This window comes from Phyllopteryx taeniolatus, chromosome 2 (genome assembly GCF_024500385.1).
Source record: "Phyllopteryx taeniolatus isolate TA_2022b chromosome 2, UOR_Ptae_1.2, whole genome shotgun sequence".
Classification (NCBI taxonomy): Eukaryota; Metazoa; Chordata; class Actinopteri; order Syngnathiformes; family Syngnathidae; genus Phyllopteryx; species Phyllopteryx taeniolatus.
In genome coordinates this window covers 24,598,203-24,618,449 of record NC_084503.1, presented here as the reverse complement: position 1 = coordinate 24,618,449, position 20,247 = coordinate 24,598,203, and the positions used below count along the sequence as shown (strand labels likewise).

General features: G+C 41.4%; 1 protein-coding gene across 1 annotated transcript in view; it reads right to left on the bottom strand.

Moving 5' to 3' along the window:
• The window catches only part of LOC133474127 (tyrosine-protein kinase CSK), an 89,996-nt gene that overhangs the window by 48,125 nt on the left and 21,624 nt on the right, over positions 1-20,247 (bottom strand). Inside the window, exons 2-4 of the mRNA XM_061765478.1 lie at positions 5,667-5,747; positions 3,812-3,925; positions 3,627-3,739 (exon numbers count right to left, since the gene is read on the bottom strand). Coding sequence (XP_061621462.1) covers positions 3,627-3,739; positions 3,812-3,925; positions 5,667-5,681 — 242 coding nt within the window. The 5' untranslated portion in view covers positions 5,682-5,747. The remainder of the gene's footprint in view (positions 1-3,626; positions 3,740-3,811; positions 3,926-5,666; positions 5,748-20,247) is intronic.

Sequence of the window (20,247 nt, the reverse complement as noted above, 5' to 3'; positions counted from 1 at the left end):
CTCTTTAAATTGACTCTTATGCCATCTTAATGAACATTACACAGCATCTGGCCATCACACTTAACATTGTACAGCACCAGACTATATGATAAATGTTGCCCCCCTCGACATCCATTGCAGCCTGCTCATCCTGGAAGGGGGATCCCCACCCCCATCTGTGGTTCCTCCCTGTGGTTTATTTTTTCCCTAAATGGGGCTTTGAGTTTTTCCTTCCCCGATTGGGGGGCTTAGATTAGGGGATGTTGTCAATCATTGCCAACTGTGGGCCTGTGAAGCCGTTTGAGACTTTAGTGATTAAGGGCTATACAAGTACTTTTTACTTTAGAGACTCCAAAAACAACAGCTTTGTCATACAGCTCTTAAATTGTGACTTTCACAATTTCAGCCAACTTCTAACTTGAGAAAAAACCTTGTGGTAAGTTGCAGATGTTTCTATTGTTGTTTTGGCAGTGGATATGGCAACATTAGCCCCATCTTATGGTGTCACACATGCACATGCACACGCACACTCAATCACCAAGTCTGGTCACCAAACAGCTTCTTCATGAAGTCATTTAAGTGAATAAAGCAAATAATTTTTCTGTAGGGCCTAATGTATGCGTTGTTGGTTTTTGGGCAGTTAAAAATTTAAATGGTGGCAGGTGAGTGTCGACTCCCATATATCATTTATTTTTTATTTTTTAGATGTTCATGCTCTGGCGGCACGGTGGACGACTGGTTAGAGCGTCAGCCTCACAGTTCTGAGGACCCGGGTTCAATCCCCGGCCCCGCCTGTGTGGAGTTTGCATGTTCTCCCCGTGCCTGCGTGGGTTTTCTCCGGGCACTCCGGTTTCCTCCCACATCCCAAAAACATGCATTAATTGGAGACTCTAAATTGCCCGTAGGCATGACTGTGAGTGCGAATGGTTGTTTGTTTCGATGTGCCCTGCGATTGGCTGGCAACCAGTTCAGAATGTACCCCGCCTCCTGCCCGATGACAGCTGGGATAGGCTCCAGCACCCCCGCGACCCTAGTGAGGAGAAGCGGCTCAGAAAATGGATGGATGGATGTTCATGCTCTGATTTAAAAAAAAAACAAATCAGAAGTTACTCACAAGTTACTCTTTACTTGAGTAGATTTTTCATTGAGTACTTTCTTACTCTTACGCAAGTAAATACTTGGATAACTACTTTTTAATTGTACTAATTCTAAAGTAACAGTAGTCGTACTTGAGTATAATATTCGGCTACTCTACCCAACTCTGCTTATATCATGATGAAGCTTCTCCCGATTAGTTTGGATGCATTTTTCTGTAAATTGACAGACAAAATGCTTTTGTAGACGTCAGAACATATTTTGCTGCTACCATCATGAGTTACATAATCAATACAGACTAGTGAGCCCATTTCAGAAGCAGCCATGCAAGCCCAAGCCATGACATTACCTCCACCATACTTCACCGATGAGCTTGTGTGTTTTTTTATCATAAGATAATTTCTTTCTCCATATATTGTCCTTTCCATCACTTTGGTAGAGCGTAATCTTGGTCTCATTAGTGCATAAAAATTTGTTCCCAAACTTTTGTGGCACATCTCTGTACTTCTTTGCAAAATCTAATCTGGCCTTCCGATTCTTTTTGCAGATGAGTAGTTTGCATCTTGTGGTATGGCCTGTATATTTCTTCTCTCAAATTCTTCTTTGAACAATGGATTGTGATAGCTTCACCCCTGCCCTGTGGAGGTTGGCAGTGATGTCACTGACTGTAGTCTTTGGGCGATTCATCACAGCTCTCACAATTTTTCTGTCATCATCTGCTGTTGATACCGTTGGCCGACCTGTTCGATGTCTGTTGCTCAGTACACTAGTAGTTTCTTTTTCAGGACATTCCAAATTATTGGATTGGCTATGCCAATGTTTGTGGAATCGCTCTGAACGATTTTCACTCTTCTCTCAGCTTAAAAATTGTTTGCTTTTCTCCCACAGACAGCTCTGTGGTCTTCATGTTTGCTTAACAGAAAATGCAGCTTTCACAGGTGAAACCCAAAGCCAAAAACAAGCACCATCTTTAAGCAATCAATCTAAAACGCAACACCTGAGCAACTAGAAACACCCATCAGTCACATGTTCCAATACTTTTGCTCACTTGAAAAGTGGGTGGGTTCAAACAAAAGATGCTCTGTTCTGAGTTGTTTAGCATATCTAGATGTAAATACTAAGAAATAAAAGCTTTTGTCTCATATTCATCTTATGATCTGAAACCCAAATGTCTTCTGTATACAACAAAAACAAGAGTTGACCTTGCCATTCCAGTACTTTTGGAGGGCACTGTATATGTGGAGTGCAACTGACTGGTGACATGTTCTTTATGTACTTCACTTTACTCGACCAAAGATCAATTGGGATAGGCGACATCTTAACCGCCATCCTAATGAGGACAAGTGCAATGGAAATGAGGGCTGCATGGTTATCACACTTTTTCTCTTCTGTCATCAATGGCATCACAGAATCAGAAAATAACTAAGAAACATCACAAAACATTGCACATGATGGTTTGAACTCCCAACTTTAGTTTGCCCTTTGAGGCCTTTGTTTCCTTCTATCACTTTTGGGGAAAAAGGGAGAGTATACACCTTGGGGACTAGGTAAACAGATAGTTGGACTGAACTGGAGCAACAGACAGTTTGCTGCCTGCATCATCAATCAGTAACATTCATTATGTAACACCGCGTCAGGAGAGCTGGATGACCCAATGACCCAAAAGCTCATGACAGGTGCAAAGGGGGTAACAGAAGTGGAAGTCTGGTTAGAGCGTAGCGTGTGAGTTTGAGGATCGGCAAACGGGACACGATGTCTGGTGTGGAGTCAAAAAAGTGTTAGTGTGTGGCCTTATCTCTCATTAGCTTGCATCTCTCGTCTCATGTTCCCCCTTCTGAAATGCTCTTTCTTCCCGTCTCAATCAACAGATGGAAACTGGCTTGTTTAGGAGTGCAATTGTGTCAAGGAAATGTGTTCTCTGTGAATCCACCCATCCATTCATTTCAAATTCAAAACCATTCCCAAGTGTCTTGATAAGTCTCTGGCATTCTTCAGTCAAAATACATAAAGGAAAATTAATTACGTAACACTTGTTCAAATGACTGTTTTGAAGGTGCAATTCCGTGTCAAGCAAATGAACCTTAAACTTGTCAGTTGATGTAGGGGATCCCTACATATGACACATGGAACGAACGTGAAAAAAGTGAAACCCCATTAAGACAGAGTGCAAGCACAATCCATGCTTCCATGTATTTTCCACTGGTGGAGGAAGCACTTCATCACCAAGCTGCCTAATTGCACTTGTCAATAGGTTTGGCGAATGTATGAGTACAGGTGGCACAAGCGGAGGACACATCTCCAAGTTCACTGGGATATGCGTTGGTTGTGAAATTTCACACTTGATGGGTGGGCATTGGGTGGCATTATGGAGAACCAACTTTTTGTATACAAGCCATTTAAAAGTCCCATATACGTAAAATGTCCACTTTAACGTTTGCTTTTGTTTTAATAGGGGCTGAAAAGTTGACTTGTTCAAATTTGAGGAGCACATCAGCAGCTGTAAGGAACTTGTATTTCCACCTTTTGAGCAAAATTGCTCCTTGGGCACTTACGGCATCAGACTGAGTTTCCCTCCCGACTTGACTCCTTCCCTCTTCTGGACATAGTTTGCCGGAATGGTTCCCTCTCTGCCCACAATGTTCCTCGCTTTGTACCAGTTAGGATCCTAAAAACGTAAAAAAATTCTTAAACCGACTGTAACAAATGCTATATTAAGAGTTAGCGGGTGCCTGGTTACCCTGGTGACTCCGATGATGGTCAGCACGTCTCCTTTGCAGAAGGGTAGGTCCTGTTCGTTGGCCGTCTGGAAGTTGTACTTGGCTACGCACTCTGTGCCCGTCGACCACGGTGCCTGCAACATGAAACGAAAATGGCCACAATACCAACATAAAAACCCGTTTTGTGGCTTCATGTGGCTAACAGCTACTTACCATCAGTTAAGCACAAAAACACTGCAAATGACTTATAAATGCACATGAAAATAAACCAAAACATACTGCCAGAATAAAGGAGTGGCTCAAATACAAGCATAAAATAAAATAGCCATTAAAACAAATACTTGAATATTGAAGTAAAGTAAATATTTAATTTTTATATTTAATATTACAATGTATTTAAAAAAACATTTCCCCTTCATCGCCATCTTTTTGCATTTATGTTCCCCCCCCCCCAAAAGTCAATAGTGCTTATTATACATTGGTACAGGGGAAAATTTAAAAACACTTTCAAATTTTAAAAATGTATGCCGCCATCTAGAGGTTATGAAAAAGATGAACACTTTCATTCCAATATGCCACCGCCACCTACATGTTATGAGAAAGGTGTACACGTTCATTCTGATATGCCACCGCTACCTAGAGGTTATGAAAAAAGGTGTAGTCTAAACTTTCACTCCAATATGACAGGGGTAGGTATGACTGCATATATGTACAGTTGTGCTCATGAGTTTACATACCCTGGCAGAATTTGTGAAATACTGTTTTTATTTATTTTTTTAAATTTTATTTGTATTTTTTTTATTTATTATTATTTTTTTTTTTTAAAACATGACTTATGACTGAACAACAACCATCATTAATTTCTTTATGGTTATGTTTTGTTAAATGATAATGCTTTTCTGAAATGCTCGACAGTTTAATTTGAAATAAAAAATAAAATTAAAATAAAATTAATGTGTTTCACCTGGCCCTTCAAGTTTTCTTTAAAGAATTGTACCCATCTTACAAAAATGCATTATACATATACAAACCAGTTTTTAGGCTAGATTTATACTGAAGGTCTAAGTGACCAATTCTGATTTAGTGGCGATACAGTGCCGTGGACAAAGTATTGGTCCCCTTCTCAAATTCTTATACTTTTACATAGTTTAAGATCATCAAACAAATGTAAATACCAGACAAATATAACCCAAGTGAACTTAAAATGCTGTTTTTAAATGGTGATTTAAAGGCAAAAAAACTGTGTGGCCCTGTGTGAAAAAGTAATGGCCCGCTAAACCCAATAACTGGTTGGGCCATCCTCAGCAGCAACAACTGAAATCAAGCTTTTTCTAACTGTTATACATATTAAATTCAATTGACTGCTGCTGTATTTATTCTACAGTGACCAACTGGAACGAGATCTGAGGTGGAACACTTCCCCGTAGTCATTGCTATGGAGGATAGGCGGTCCCCCTTCTCAAGGTTTCTTTTCCCCCCCCCCCTAAATGGGGTTTAGAATTTTTACTTGGTGGGGTTTAGATTAGGGGATGTTGTCAATCATTGCTAACTCTGGGCCTGTGAAGCCCTTTGAGACTCTTGTGATTAAGGGCTATACAAATGAACTTCACTTAAAAAATAATGAATTTAAACTGTTTTACTCGAATTTGAAGGTGTTTCTTGACCAGCTTTTCTATAGGCGATATGACAAAAGCATTTCCTAAAAGGGCCATTTCCCCCCCCTCACACAAAAAGCTCAATTTCTCTGGAATCCATCTGATTTTCAAAATTATTGTTGCGTTTTACTCAGGTTGAAGTAGCTATGCCAACCAGATTTCGCATTTTTGACAGATTGGCATTTTTGGAAAATCTTGTCACATTGCTATATTGACTTACATGAATCCCAGACATGATGAGAGGAAGTGGGCGGGTGTCCTCTGGCAGGTAGCGCTCACTGTTCAGCTGGTACCATCAGTGCTGTGACATGAACAAAGCCAAGCGTTAGATGTGTCATCAAAAATCATGGATAGACATTCTAAGAATCCACAAAATGATTATTGAACTTTGACCCCATACTCTGCCACGTGAGCTGGCTCAGGTCAAAAAGATTGGGAAATTAGCGTCACCCATCTGTCTAGGACACCTGCTTCCGAGTGGGGCTAATTTGGGAGAATTATCTAGTACGAGTTCAACAATGTACGAGTCCTGGAATTCATGCAAAATGGCTTTCCTTCCAAATAAAGTGGCTGACATCCTCTTCAATTTCAGGTATGGGTCTTTTTGTGCTCCTGTTATGCCAGACATGCCCACCCAATAATTGAAAGGAAACCACTCGCGACCAGAAAGGTGCTCTGTCCAGAGTTGTTTAACACATCTAGATGTAAAGACCATGAAATAAAAGCTGTAATTCTGAACTTTTGTCTTATATTCATGTTTTCATCTGAAAATGTCTTCAGTATAAAACAAAAACAAAGGAATTGACCTTGCTGTTCCAATACTTTTGGAAGGGACTGTATGTATGCATGTATGAGTATATATATGTGTATGTCTGACAGAACTGGAGAGGATCTGCAAGGAGGAATGGCAGAGGATCCCCAAATCCAGGTGTGAAAGACGTGTTGAATCATTCCCAAAATGACTCATGGCTGTATTAGCTTTAAAGGGTGCTTCTACTAAATACTGAGCAAAGGGTCTGAATACTTTTGGCTGTGTGATATTTCAGGTTTTCTTTTTTAATAAATATGCAAAAATTTCAACAATTCCATTTTTTTCTGTCAATATGGGGTGCTGTGTGTACATTGAGGATAAAAAAAACAAACTTAAATGATTTTAGCAAATGGCTGCAATATAACAAAGACTGGAAAATGTAAGGGGGTCTGATTACTTTCCATACCCACTGTATGTATGTATATATGTGTATATATTTATATACATATATATATGTACAGTGACACCAGAAAGTATTCACACCCCTTCACTTTTACCACATTTTGCTATGTTAGAGACTTATTCTAAAGCCGATTTGAGTGTAGCTTATATCCCATAATCCATCCAACCATCCATCCATCTTTCGAGCCACTTCTCCTCACTAGGGTCGCGGGAGTGATGGAGCCTATCCCAGCTATCATCGGGCAGGAAGCGGGGTACACCCTGAACTGGTTGCCAGCCAATCGCGGGCACATACAAACAAACAACCATTTGCACTTACATTCACACCTACGGGCAATTTAGATGACAAAGTAAAAACATTTTTAGACAGTTGTTCAAATTTATTGAAAACGTAAACACTTAAACATAATAGGTACAAAAGTATTCACACCATTGGCTTAATTTTTTGTTGAAGCACCTTTGGCAGCAATCATAGCCTTGGGTATGTCTCTACGAGCTTGGCACAGCTCTTTTGGGGCATTTTCTGCCATTCTTCTCTGCAGATCCTCTCAAGGTCAGTCAGGTTGGATGGGCAGCGTCGGTGGACAGCCATTTTTAAGTCTTTCCAGAGATGTTTGATTGGATTCAAATCCGGGGTCAGGCTGGGACGCTCAAGGTTCACAGGCTGCTCTTGAAGCCATCCATCCATTTTCTACCGGTTATCCGAGTTCGGGTCGCGGGGGCAGTAGCTTTAGCAAGGACGCCCAGCCTTCCCTTTCCCCAGCCACTTCATCCAGCTCTTCCGGGGGGATCCCGAGGCGTTCCCAGGCCAGCCGAAGGACGTAGTCTCTCCAGCGTGTCCTGGGTCTCCTCCCGGTGGGACATGCCCGGAACACCACACCAGGGAGGCGTCCGGGAGGCATCAGAATCAGCCACCTTTCATCCCGTGAAAATTGGTTGAGAAATGAGCAAGTTAGGACTTAATTTTAATGTCTATCCATTGCCTTTGATGGGACCGTTGACCGTACCAACATGATTGCCACATAGGCGCGTCAATTAGCCAGGCTGCTACAGCATATCTAGTCTTCTCTTCATATCTGTGATTAACTTCATTGTGTTTTGACCCAGCTTTACATCTTTTACGCCGTGCCGTCGCTCACCTTTTGTAGGTTTTAACAACCAAATTTTTACAATGTAAGGGGTTGAAAGTACAGATAGTTGTCTTTCATAAGTAAGGAGTAAAATTAAAAAGTTGCCAGAAAAACAAGTACTACTCAAGCGTTGAGAGCGGATGGATGTATCAAACCAGTAGCCCTTCGCATTCTTCAACAAGTAGCTCTCAGTCTCACAAAGGTTTTATGACCCCTGTTCTAAAGCACCTTGCTTGCGGCCAGTCAGACGAACAGGAAGTTGCGAATTGAGCAAGTCGCAGATTCATATTTTCCATCTTCCAGGGGGGACAACGAGATCATCCATACCCTCCAAAGTAACACAATGCTCTTTGAAAAGATTAGTTTTCAAGGCTTGATGAGCGTGACGCATTCCCTGGAGAGAACGTTGAAGACGGTGCTCTCACCGCCACATCCTGTGTTGAGACAGGAACTAGCCTGGTTGCAGTCAATTGCAGATAACAGCTGTGTATTAGCCCAAGCCAACCCCTCTCGAGTCACCCACTCACAGTAGCATTGTAAGGCCGAAGATTTTCTTTTCAGTCTCCTCTCTGAGGAATGCCTTAAGAGCCATTCAAGTGCATCAAGCAACACGCTGCTTGAGCATCATGCCACATGTAAGGATGACCGTACAGGCTCTCTATATTAGCTTGGAAACAGTTTCCCTTTAAAAATCGTACCACAGGCAATTGCGAAAGCTACTCTGCACTGAAATGGGGCTGCACAATATTGGAAAAAAATGAAATTAATTAATTAAAACCCTGTGATATAGTGATGTGAAAAAACAAGGTAACTACTCATGACGTGAAAACCAGCAGACATTTCTATTTCCCTCTCTATATTGTTTGGACAATTTATAATTAGTATAGCAAAAGAACAAGATGATAGAGGACAGAAAAGGGCAGGACAGGACGTGGGAAATGAGCAAGGCAGTGCTACTGATGAGTGGTGCGGTGGAATTCTTTTCAGTGTCTAAACTCCTGTAAGAACCTGTGAGTTGATCTTAATATAACCAGTGTTGTTATTAGTGGTCCCAGGACAAGCAATTAAAGCCTTTAGTCCACTTAGTCCTGTCGTGAATTAAAATTGTGGAGACTGGTGGGGGTAAGGCGAGACGGTCACGGGGCAATGATGACCTGCAACTGTCACCCCCAGCCAGGCCAACCAGTTCCCCAAAGGATGTACGAATGTATGTGGCGCGTTAAAAACCCGCGGGGGAAAGGCATGGTGGGAGTGCCGGTATAAGTGATTTCTTGATTGCACAGGTCTGGAGGTAATCAGGCTTGGGTGTGATCGGTGAAAATTAATCCAAAATTGTGATTAACCACAATTAATTAATGATTTAACAAGGGTAGCCCCTTTTTTTTCTTCATAAATGATATCACCATTTAAAAAAAGCATTTAAGAAACGAAAAATATAAGAATTTGAGAAGGGGACCAATTCTTTTTCCACAGCACTATATCAGCATTAAATCAGAATTGGTCACTTAGACCTACAGTATAAATCCATCCTAAAAACAGGTTTGTATACTTAGATCCTGCAACCAAGTTTTTTTTTTTTTTGTTTTTTTTAAGTAGCCATGTGTGTTTTTTTTAGTCAATTGTATAAGCTTAAAAAAGGGCTCACCAGAGGTCTCAAGCCTTACCAAGAAAGTTATTGCAAAGCACATTTTATTTATACTGCACCTCTCCCACTGCGATGAGCTTCAGCGAGCACACAGCCAATGCACAGGAACACAGAATCACAATGTAATACAGGAAACAGGTAAACAGTTTTACAGGTTTCCCCATTTACTTTCAGTTTGACCCAGATACTTGGTGAAAAAAAGTCACATTGTCCTGGGGGAAATCTAATTTATTAAGCCTCAATTAAACAACAGCCGCCGCTTCACTCAGCAAAAGGGCGCCATTATGTATATCACTACTCAACAACATTCCTCATAAATCCCGTGTCGAGACAGTGAAATGCCAAACAAGCCCAATGACCTTGATTTTTGACCACCACACACTAATGAGTTCACTCTCCAGACGCAAACAGATGAAATTCCCACCAGGGCTTCTTTACACTCTTGTATAACCTCATAACGCAGCATGACGGTAGCAGAAGAGGAATATGGAAATGTGATCTGGTAAAATATGCAAATGTACAGTTTCTCTGCATTCTCTGCAAGAGTCACTTAGTTGAATTCATCACATTCAACTGTCATTTTGTCTGTTGACAACTGTGAACACTACAAAGTAAATGGGTACATCTGATCTTACCTGTATTTGGCCAAGATTGTGATTATGTTTCAATCACCATTTGTCCGTGAATATTAAGTAGTAGTATGCAAAAATTACTTAACTGTTTTTTTTTTTTTTAAATTAAAAATAACAATAAATAAATGGCAGGGTGGGGAAAGTAAGTACCCATTATATTTTTTGGGGATTTAAACAAAAGGTGCATCAAGGGATGAAATGGTTACCAAAGAACTGTAAGAGAATTTCACAATGTTGGTATTACTGTTTAAAAATGTTATCGTTATTATTGGGGTTTGTCTATGTAGTAGAGTAGAACTTTGGTTTTTGTACAAGTTGGGACGTTGTGTTAAACAAATAAAAACAGAATACAATGATTTGCAAATCATGTTCAACCTATATTTAATTGAATACACTACACAGACAAGATATTTAATGTTCAAACTGATTGTTTTTAGCAAATAATCATTAACCTAGAATTTTATGGCTGCAACATGTTCCAAAAAAGCTGGGACAGCTCAATTAAATATAGGTTGATTGTCTGTTTTTATTTATGTTTAACACAACATCCCAACTTCATTGGAATTGGGGTTGTATAACCAAGTTTTCATATGATACTAAGCTGTCAAAACCTGATGGCCTCACGTTATATAATTTAAATATATGTTTTAATTATATATAAATATTTAGCCATATATCCGGGATCTCGTTTAATGTAAAAAATTAGCAGGGACGCATGAAGCATATTCATTCTGCATCCATAGATTTGTGATTTGAGACCCGCCCTACGTATTTGTGTGTGTGTGTGTGTTAGTGAAGAGCTTCCACACACAGCGCATCAAAAGTAGGAATCCTATCTTGGTGCTAGCCAATCAGAGGCAGAGTAGGGTGGGTTATCTTTCCATACAATGGACACGGGATTTTTTTGTGGACTCGATAAATGTTCATTGTTGTGGTAACACCCGTCGCATTGCTCATGACCAGGGTTGGGCATCGTTTGAATTTGATTGATTCAGCGTCCAAATGATTCTCGACTTTTAGGGGGGCTGGATCAAAAAGTTTGCATGGTTTAAATAAATTGTGTCCAAATTCTGAACATCCATTTTCTTACCCCCACGCAGCATAGACTAAAACGAACCTTTGACTCGAGCTTCTTTATAACCAGTATCAATATCAAACTTATGAACTAAAAGCCAATGTGTGTGGAACTACCCCAATTGACTTAATATTCATTAATTAATGTTTCAGCTAAAAGTTAAATATAGCGTTGTTAAAATACTTATTTTAACTGTTTATTTTATTGTTTCACTCACCCAGTAGACTGATTGTTGACTTCACTGATAGCATTGTTAAAATAGTTATTTTATATAGCTGCCCCTGTTTTCTGCTTCTGATTATATGTGTAAGTTTTAACTTGATTTCTTGTTTTAAGCTTGTAGCCTTTTATTTTGAAGGGTACGCACCGGACCTCAGCATTTTGGCACGAAAAGTAACTTCAAACGGTACTGGTGATTTTAAAATTTTTATTTTTTTAGTGGATAGAACTAAATGCTATACAACTCTTGATTCCTTTCCCTACTCACCGATGCGTCACAAGCTTAGTGTTTGTGATACTGTGACACGTTTATGTGAATTTTGTCCCAATTCATTGTGATGTAAAGTTGCTACGTTTAAGTTTTAGCTCAATGTTAAGGTTTTTTTTTTTTCTGTCATCGGCTTTTACGTTGGTTTCACGACTAAAACGAACGCTAAAAGCCATCAGTACAAAAGTGCCACCAACCATTTACCTCGTTAGCTGTCTCAATGTCGGCACAGACCTATTTTATTGTTTCACTCACTCAATTGACTGAGAGTTGACTCCACTGAAGCTCCGCGCGGTGTCGGCTGAGGCTTGGAGCGCATCAGATGCTTCACATCATGAAAGCCACCTTTGCACAATATAATCTTATTCCAAGTGTTGCACTGAGGCGACTGGTCATTAATTTCAAAAATTCAGTTTTTTTTCCTGTAAATATGGGATGCTATGTGTATATTAATGAAGAAAAAAAATGATTTTATCAAATGGCTGCAATATAACAGAGTGAAAATTTTAAGGGGGTCTGAATACTTTCCGTACCCACTGTATGTTCACATACTTTTAATACGATAAGGCTCACAAGCAGGCAACAAAACGTTATGTAGCCTAGCAAGCTCGTGCTACCACTAACGGTTGTATGTCAACATTCCGGCGTTCAGTCGAATTATGCTCCAAAGCTTTGGTAAACATTGGTTCGTCTGCGTGACTAAATGTTGACAACGGCAAGCAAGTATGTTGACAACAGCAAGCATGGCCTGTCACACAAGCGAAGCGCCTGTCACAATATGTAATCCTATTGGTTGACGTCAAAGTGGGCTGTCGGAGAGCTGTCGTTGATATGTCACAGATGTCGTCCAAAAATCACACATGCTAGACTTTTCATTTTCACGCCTTACGGCTATCGTAGGGCCAAACCATTGGTCATGGATTATGTCACACTACAATATGTTTTGTTGTTCCCGACAAAATATGTGGGGCCCGATCTGGGAAATCGGCTATGATAGCTAATCGGGCCAATATCGGGGCGAAAATCCTCTAGTCTGATCTAGGCATAAGGCGCATTGCTAGTGGAGGAGTAACTTGCGTCTGCCACTTGCCAATTGCCGAACGAATTGATAATGAACAGCAGCGTGATGAAAGATTAATTTTGGTCTGACAGGCAAGAGAGGCTTCTTGTGGGGTTGACATCAGAGAAAGCGGGATGGTAAATATCTCAAGATGGTGCAAAGAAAGGTTCGACTCGCTATTGACAGAAGTGGAATAGCAGTTAAACAGCTGATTACAGCCAGCTGCTCAACGCAGAGTACATCCAGTAAGTGCTGATCACACTAAAGATAGTCGTTTGCGAAATACGTATTTTAAAATAATGAGAATATACTGTTAATGTGGGCAGCATGGTAAAGGCTCTAATTAAGCGGTCTAGCATCACTATTTGCAAGTCAAAATTTGCATTTCACGCCTCATAAAAGACATTGACAAGTAAAACTGCGACTCACAGATTGTTGCGTTTCTCCGACAATTGAACTGTGGAGACAGTCCAAAAAAGCTTCGCTGGGCTTGACAAAATTCCCAGGCATGACAACGCGATTACATCGTCACCACAAAGGTGGAAGTGAAGCAAAGCTCGGTAGCTGGTGAGAAAGGTCAAAGCCGAATTGATAAAAATGCGAGTAAAAGACAGAAAATGGCCAAATTGTGGGAGCATTTCTTACTGAAATCCAAACCGAGGACCTGTAATGGGTAATCGTCGTAACACGGGTCTCTCTCTTCGCCGAAAATGGCGAGTAACAAGCAGTGTACTGGGACCCGAGATAAGCTAAAATTAACGTCGCAAATCAGTGAGATTAACTTTAGGTTCCCTGACAAAACGTTACCCCTGGAGAGGGTCTGTTATTTATGAGTCAAATTTGTGGCTTGTTTATGAAGGCAAGTACAGTAGTACAACGCAACCATAACTACATAGAGGGTCCTTAAAACATTTTGCTCAGTTTAGGCAATGTGTGACATATGGCCAGTACACTACCATCTGTATGTAACTACACTGAGTCATGTAGGTGAAAAACATGGCAAAGGTGGCAGGGAGGAATAAAGGTAAAATAGAGTAATTTACCCAAACATGAGAGGGTTTTGGTGAAGCCAAATTAAGAATATATTTGTTTTCTCTCGAGGTCTCTTCATTTTAGTTTGAAAAAATTGAACACTTTCAAAACTTTTACTAGTGCAACGAATATTTGTCTTATTCCTGGTCAGCTGGTCTAAACTCATAAATGCACAGCCATGAACCTAATATATTAATATGTCACAAAACGCTAAAATGCTAGGTGCCAACGTTGTACAAAGGCTGTAGATGCCTTTTTTAATTAAAGCATCATCTTTAATTGTTTTAATTTAAAAAATAAAAGCTGATTATATGAAGTGAAAATTCTTATTTTCTCTTTTGTATTTATAATTGCTCTTTAACCAAGCAAAAATAGATTTTATGCAAATAGTCAATTATTCGACAAAATGTTCAATAGGATACCCAAGTACTAAATTCTTCCGTAGCTGCAGCACTACAGTCAACTCTCCCGTCATATTGTTGTATTTCTGTTTAATAAAACCCTTACTTCGTGTTCCTGTATGGTTAACATACAAAAAAATTGCTCCTCAAAATTACAAAATGATGAGCAAAACTGTTCCACAAAGGGGAAGAAAAAAAAATAAAATTATTTCGAGCCTAGATGGTGGGCGAGTGGTTGCTCCAGCCTTACAATGTGGAGTTTGGATGTTCACCTCGTGCTTGTGTGTTTTTTGTCCAGGTACTCCGGCTTCCTCCCACATTACAAAAGCATGCACATTTGGTTCTTTACAGACTGCAAATTCTCCTTAGGTGTGAATATAAGTGTAAATGGATGATGGTCTATGTGTGCTTGGTAAAGTACATGTTTTTATATTGCACTACAATACATAGCTATATCGCACAGCTTCAGTTTATGGTATACTCAGGGTTTAAATTATTAATATAGGCAATTATCACCATGGGTTCTGGGGGCATAACCATTCTTTGCAAAATGTTTGCTATTTGCATGGGGTCTTGGTCCCTACAACCTGCAAATAGCAAGGGTTCACCGTACATGTCGCACAGAAAGTCAAAACAGTGATATGAGTAAATAAAAAAACAGCTCACATCCTTTCTGTTGCTTTTAATCCCAGAGCGGTCGCCTCCTATCTTTGTCTAAGTGAATGAAAAAAAATAAATGAACGTTACAGAGAAGTGGACAAGTAGAGAGGTGGACCGACTGGCAGACGGCATGTCATCACGGAGAAATGGGCTGCTCGCACTCGCATCAAACAACAAAAGCAGGCAGGCAGGAAGTGCAAGAAATAAAGGAAGAGGGGGTGCAGGGAGGCGAAAGGGCCTGCGATGGCGGGCCGTAGCGGGGGAGGAAGGGTGATGCTGGGCGATGGCGACTACTTATTGTTTGAGCTTGAGCGCTGCGCTTCTGAGTTACAGTGGGGCTAAACACACACACACACACACTCTCTACAGCTGCGACTATTTATATCCTTTCAATCCACGTAGGCGGAGGCAGCATGCGCTTGCTTCCATGAGTACATACATTATGGAGACATTGAATTGAATTAAAGAGTCTATCTGCTCTGATTGCCTGCCTTTGTTTGATTGATTGTTTTCTTTCCAGGAGGATTCCCCCACACAGAGTCCCCTCCAAAAGTATTGGAACGGCAAGGTCAATTCCTTTGTTTTTGTTGTAAACTGAAGACGTTTGGGTTTGAGATCAAAAGATTAATATGAAACAAAAGTTCAGAATTCCAGCTTTCATTTTATGGGATTTACATCTAGATGTGTTAAACAACTCAGGCCAGTGCACCTTTTTTTTTTGAAGCCACCCACTTTTCAAGTGAGCAAAAGTGTTAAAAGCGACATGATTAAATTAATAATAATAATATTTAGCGGCACAGTGGGCGACCGGTTAGAACGTCAGCCTCACAGTTCTGAGGACCGGGGTTCAATCCCCGGCCCCGCCTGTGTGGAGTTTGCATGTTCTCTCCGTGACTGCGTGGGTTTTCTCCGGGCACTCCGGTATCCTCCCACATCCCAAAAACATGCATTAATTGGAGACTCTAAATTTCCCATAGGTGTGAATGTGAGTGCGAATGGTTGTTTGTTTGTATGTGCCCTGCGATTGGCTGGCAACCAGTTCAGGGTATACCCCGCCTCCTGCCCGATGATAGCTGGGATAGGCTCCAGCACGCCCGTGACCCTAGTGAGGAGAAGCGGCTCGGAAAATGGATGGATGGATGAATAATATTTCATATTTAGTGGCATAACCCTTACTTGCAATAACTGCATCAAGCATGCGACCATCGACTTCACCAGACTGTTGCATTCTTCATTTGAAATGCTTTTCCAGGCCTTTACTGCAGCCTCTTTCAGTTCTTGTTTGTTTCTGGGGGTTTCTCCCTTCAGTCTCCTCTTCAGGAGGTAAAATGCATGCTCTATTGGGTTAAGGTCCGTTGATTGACTTGCCAGTCTAAAAGCTTCCAATTTTTTGTACAAGGTAAATTCCTTTCCAATACTCTTGGAGGGGACTGTATACCTGATGCATGTTTTTTTCCAAACACTTTGCACTGCTTTTGGATATATTTGTAGATGGTTAAAGGGAAAGTATGCAAAGTTTAAAAATGGCCTCGCTTGTGTCTACACAAAGAAACTCCTCCAGCTCACACAAATCAAAAGAACCAAGAAGCCAGCAGCTCGTCGCTCCTTTCAGCGGGTCGTCGGCAAGCTCGCGTCCAACGACGGTGCACTGCGATCAGCCACGGCTAGAGGGAGGCCAGGTCCTCCCGGCTGGTTCCTTTGAATTTATTTTTTCTTCCCAAGTTCTTCACTACTGCCAGTCTTGCCTCGACCGTCGCGACTGGTAACGGTGTGCTGTGAGCGCCCACGGAGGCCAGTGAGATACGGCATTTTGCTGCCGAAATGAAACTGCCGAACTATTGCAGCCAGTGCACGCTTCTCTGGATAAAGCTCAGAGCAGACATGCAAACACCAAAGGCATGAAAAAGGTGAAAAAAATAAAAAATAAAACAACAACAACAGGCGTGCGGCACGGTGGGCGTCTGCCTCACAGTTCTGAGGACCGGGGTTCAATCCCCGGCCCCGCCTGTGTGGAGTTTGCATCTTCTCCCCGTGTCTGCATGGGTTTTCTCCGGGCACTCCGGTTTCTTCCCACATCCCAAAAACACGCATGGTAGGTTAATTGACAACTCTAAATTGCCCGTAGGTGTGAATGTGAGTGCGACTGTTTGTTTGTATGTGGCCTGCGATTGGCTGTGAACCAGCTCAGGGTGTACCCCGCCTCCTGCCCGATGGTAGCTGGGATAGGCTCCAGCACGCACGTGACCCTAGTGAAGAGAAGCGGCTCAGAAAATGGATGGATGGATAACAACAACAACATTGTGGGGGGGGGGGGGCAAGCAGAGATGTTTTTTATTTTTATTTTAACATTAATTAAGCAATATGGAAGACTGAAGGGTACAAGTTGGCCGCCAACTTGAGCCAGGCCCATCTCCACCACGTGAATAGCATCCTCCTACTTAAGCACTCTCATTCTTGAAAAGAATTGACTAAACTCATTGTCTGTTTCACTTCATTTTTCATGACTAACAACTTCAAAGGCTAATCCCAAATGCATCCTCCAGGAAAATAAGTACAGTATTTTTCTGTTTTTATTGGCCATTTCTGAATTTGAAGTTAGTTCATTCTGTGTTGTGACATAATCCTAATTAATACTGTGGTGTACTAGCGGATCAGCTCTTTTCGCCGATGTTACGTGTGTTTCGCGGTTCTGCTGGGACCACAACCTGCAGCACCTCAATGCAAAAATACAAAAGACCAGTGGAACAAATACGACACTGGCTAATCTTATGAGCAAAAATGTTGCTTAAACGTAAGAGTAGCAATAGAGGATGTCCGCTCCAGAGGTGCGGTAGAGTAGCCAAATATTGTACTCGAGTACTTTTACTTGACAATAATGTGACTCAAGTAAAAAGTAGTCCTCCAAAAATATACTTGAGTACGAGTAAAAAGTACACAGTGAAATAATTACAAGTACTGATTTTTTTTAACCACAGCATGAACATCAGTAAAAAAAAATAAATGTGAATGAGCAAATTCTGATTTTGCTGTGTTTGTGTGTTTTTGTATGTATGTGTGTGTGTGTATATGCACAGCCAAAACTACAACAAAACATCTGCAATTTACTGCAAGGTGTTATCTCAAGTTATAAGTGATCTTAAATATCCACGTTTGGACAGACAGTGCCAGACATATACAACAATAAATGAAAGCTGTTCTTTTCGTTCGCCTAAATGTAAACCCGACTAGCGAGCCGTTGCCTTTGTGGTAACGACGACCTTCCCAACATGGTGGCCACGTATGCACGACGATCAGCCACCAGTGAACGAGGCTATTTTGACAAGGGAAGACTAAACGTCAAATGTGTGGCGGTTTCTCCAAACAACGTGGAGCAAATTAAGCTGATGGTATGTCGGTGGTTGGTGCCCTTATAAAAAACAAGACAACAAACCTGTTTTATCATTTGAAGAATTAACACCAAGTAATTATGTGGAAAGCATGAAAATGCAAGCGGGGTCTGCACAGCCTACTACCCTGGCCAGCAGTGGTTGGAGCGGTGCGCACCTCTGACTACACTGCATTGTGTCCTGGTACATAGAAAGGACGGGACACAGAAATGGCTCCACAGTTGGGTTTTACTTTAGTAGTGTGATGAAATAAAAGAAATGGGCAACAAGTTGCACGAGTTCAAAATGTCCGAAACATGCTTCTCAGGCCGGTCTTGCTCAGAGTTGTTGTTTTTTGTGTCCCCAAAACGCACGCGCGCACGCACACACACACACACACACACACACACACACACACACACACACACACACACACACACAGGAAAGTTAACTGTTTATTAAGCATAAACTCAGCGGCACACTTTCAGCCAGTAATTGACTAGAGCGAATGTACACTATATTGCCAAAAGTATTCGTTAACCTGCCTTGACTCAGATACTGTATGAATTTAAGTGACATCCCATTCTTAATCCATAGGGTTTAAAATGACAACGGTCCACCCTTCGCAGTTATAACAGCTTTAACAGAGTTTAAGCTTTTACAGCTGCAAAGAGTAGACCAACATCATATTAAATCATATGGATCTGTACAGTAATATGGGTACATATGGCCTCAAAAGAGTGCTTCAATGTAATTGACAATCAGCTCTATCAGACCCTCTCACCCAGAGTCAGCTGGGATAGGCTCCAGCCCGCCTGCGACCCTCGTGAGGATAAGCGGTATGGAAAATGAATGAATGAGTAATTCTGATATATGTTTGAGTGTAGCCCCGCATCTGAGACACAAAAATTAGCACGGGCGCATAATCAATCTACATCCATGGAGGCAAAGCATGGTTTAAGACCCGCCCTACATATGTATGGAGGAAACCAGAGTACCTGGAGAAAACCCACGCAGGCGCGGGGAGAACACTCAAACTCCACACAGTTGAGTTGATTTGAACCAGGGTCCTCATAACTGTGAGGCAGACGTGCAAACCAGTCGTCCACCGTGCCGCACAGTACAAAGTTATTGTAAATAGATATTTAAAAAAGCTTGAAAATGTTGGAAAGTTTCAAGTTTTATGCAAATTTACCACACCGGTCTGCTTGGTCATGGTGACATTGATGATGTACATTACTCATCATAGGGGAGTCGCTTTCATGACCCACAGGGAATTAGTGTGCTTCTTAGATGCAAATCTGTTGCCAAAGGAGAACGCCTGTCACTGTACCACGATTTTGCAAATCTCTGTTGCCAATTTTGCACATCTCCCTTGAGACACTACTACATTATTCGCACACTCACTGTAGTTGTCTTGTCACTGAATGAAACTCATATCTCAAGGCACCGCTGTATAGAGAAAATGGATGGATGGTAATTGACAGTCAATTCACCGAGTGCATTATCGCCCCCTATGGTCAGACACGCAGGAATGGCGTGTCCATATCAGCCATAAACATTCCCATCTCAAATAATCTACCCTGGGGACACATTTGCTAAAATGGATACAGTCTGTCAAAAAGACATTGGTTGGAGGTGGCAGGGAATGTATGAAGAAGGGGGGTGGGGTGGCCTCATCTCTTTTGGTAGCAACACATGACAAGCCTTCCATTGAGGCTGCAGAAAAGAGGAGGGAGGCAAAGCGCCTGCACATAACAGAGACACAAAGAAAGTCATTACCAGCAGACACAGCAGGGTGCGGGCACAATATGTCAGCCCCAAATCTCGTTTAATAAAGAGATGCATTCAGCACCACTGACACCATGGAGAAAGACCCACGTCCTGACAAGTAGGAGGTGGAGAGGCACTTCAGCAAAAATAGGAAACTTGAATAAAGAGATGGTTCATCTGTCAAGGAGTGGGGAATCATATTTGGCTCAGAAGACAGATTCCACTGATTATTTGACTGCGTTGAAGGACACCAAGTCAGACTTCTAATGATCACAGACAACCTCAATTGATAGACACATGTACCATTAAAACAAGTTGTTCAACAGAC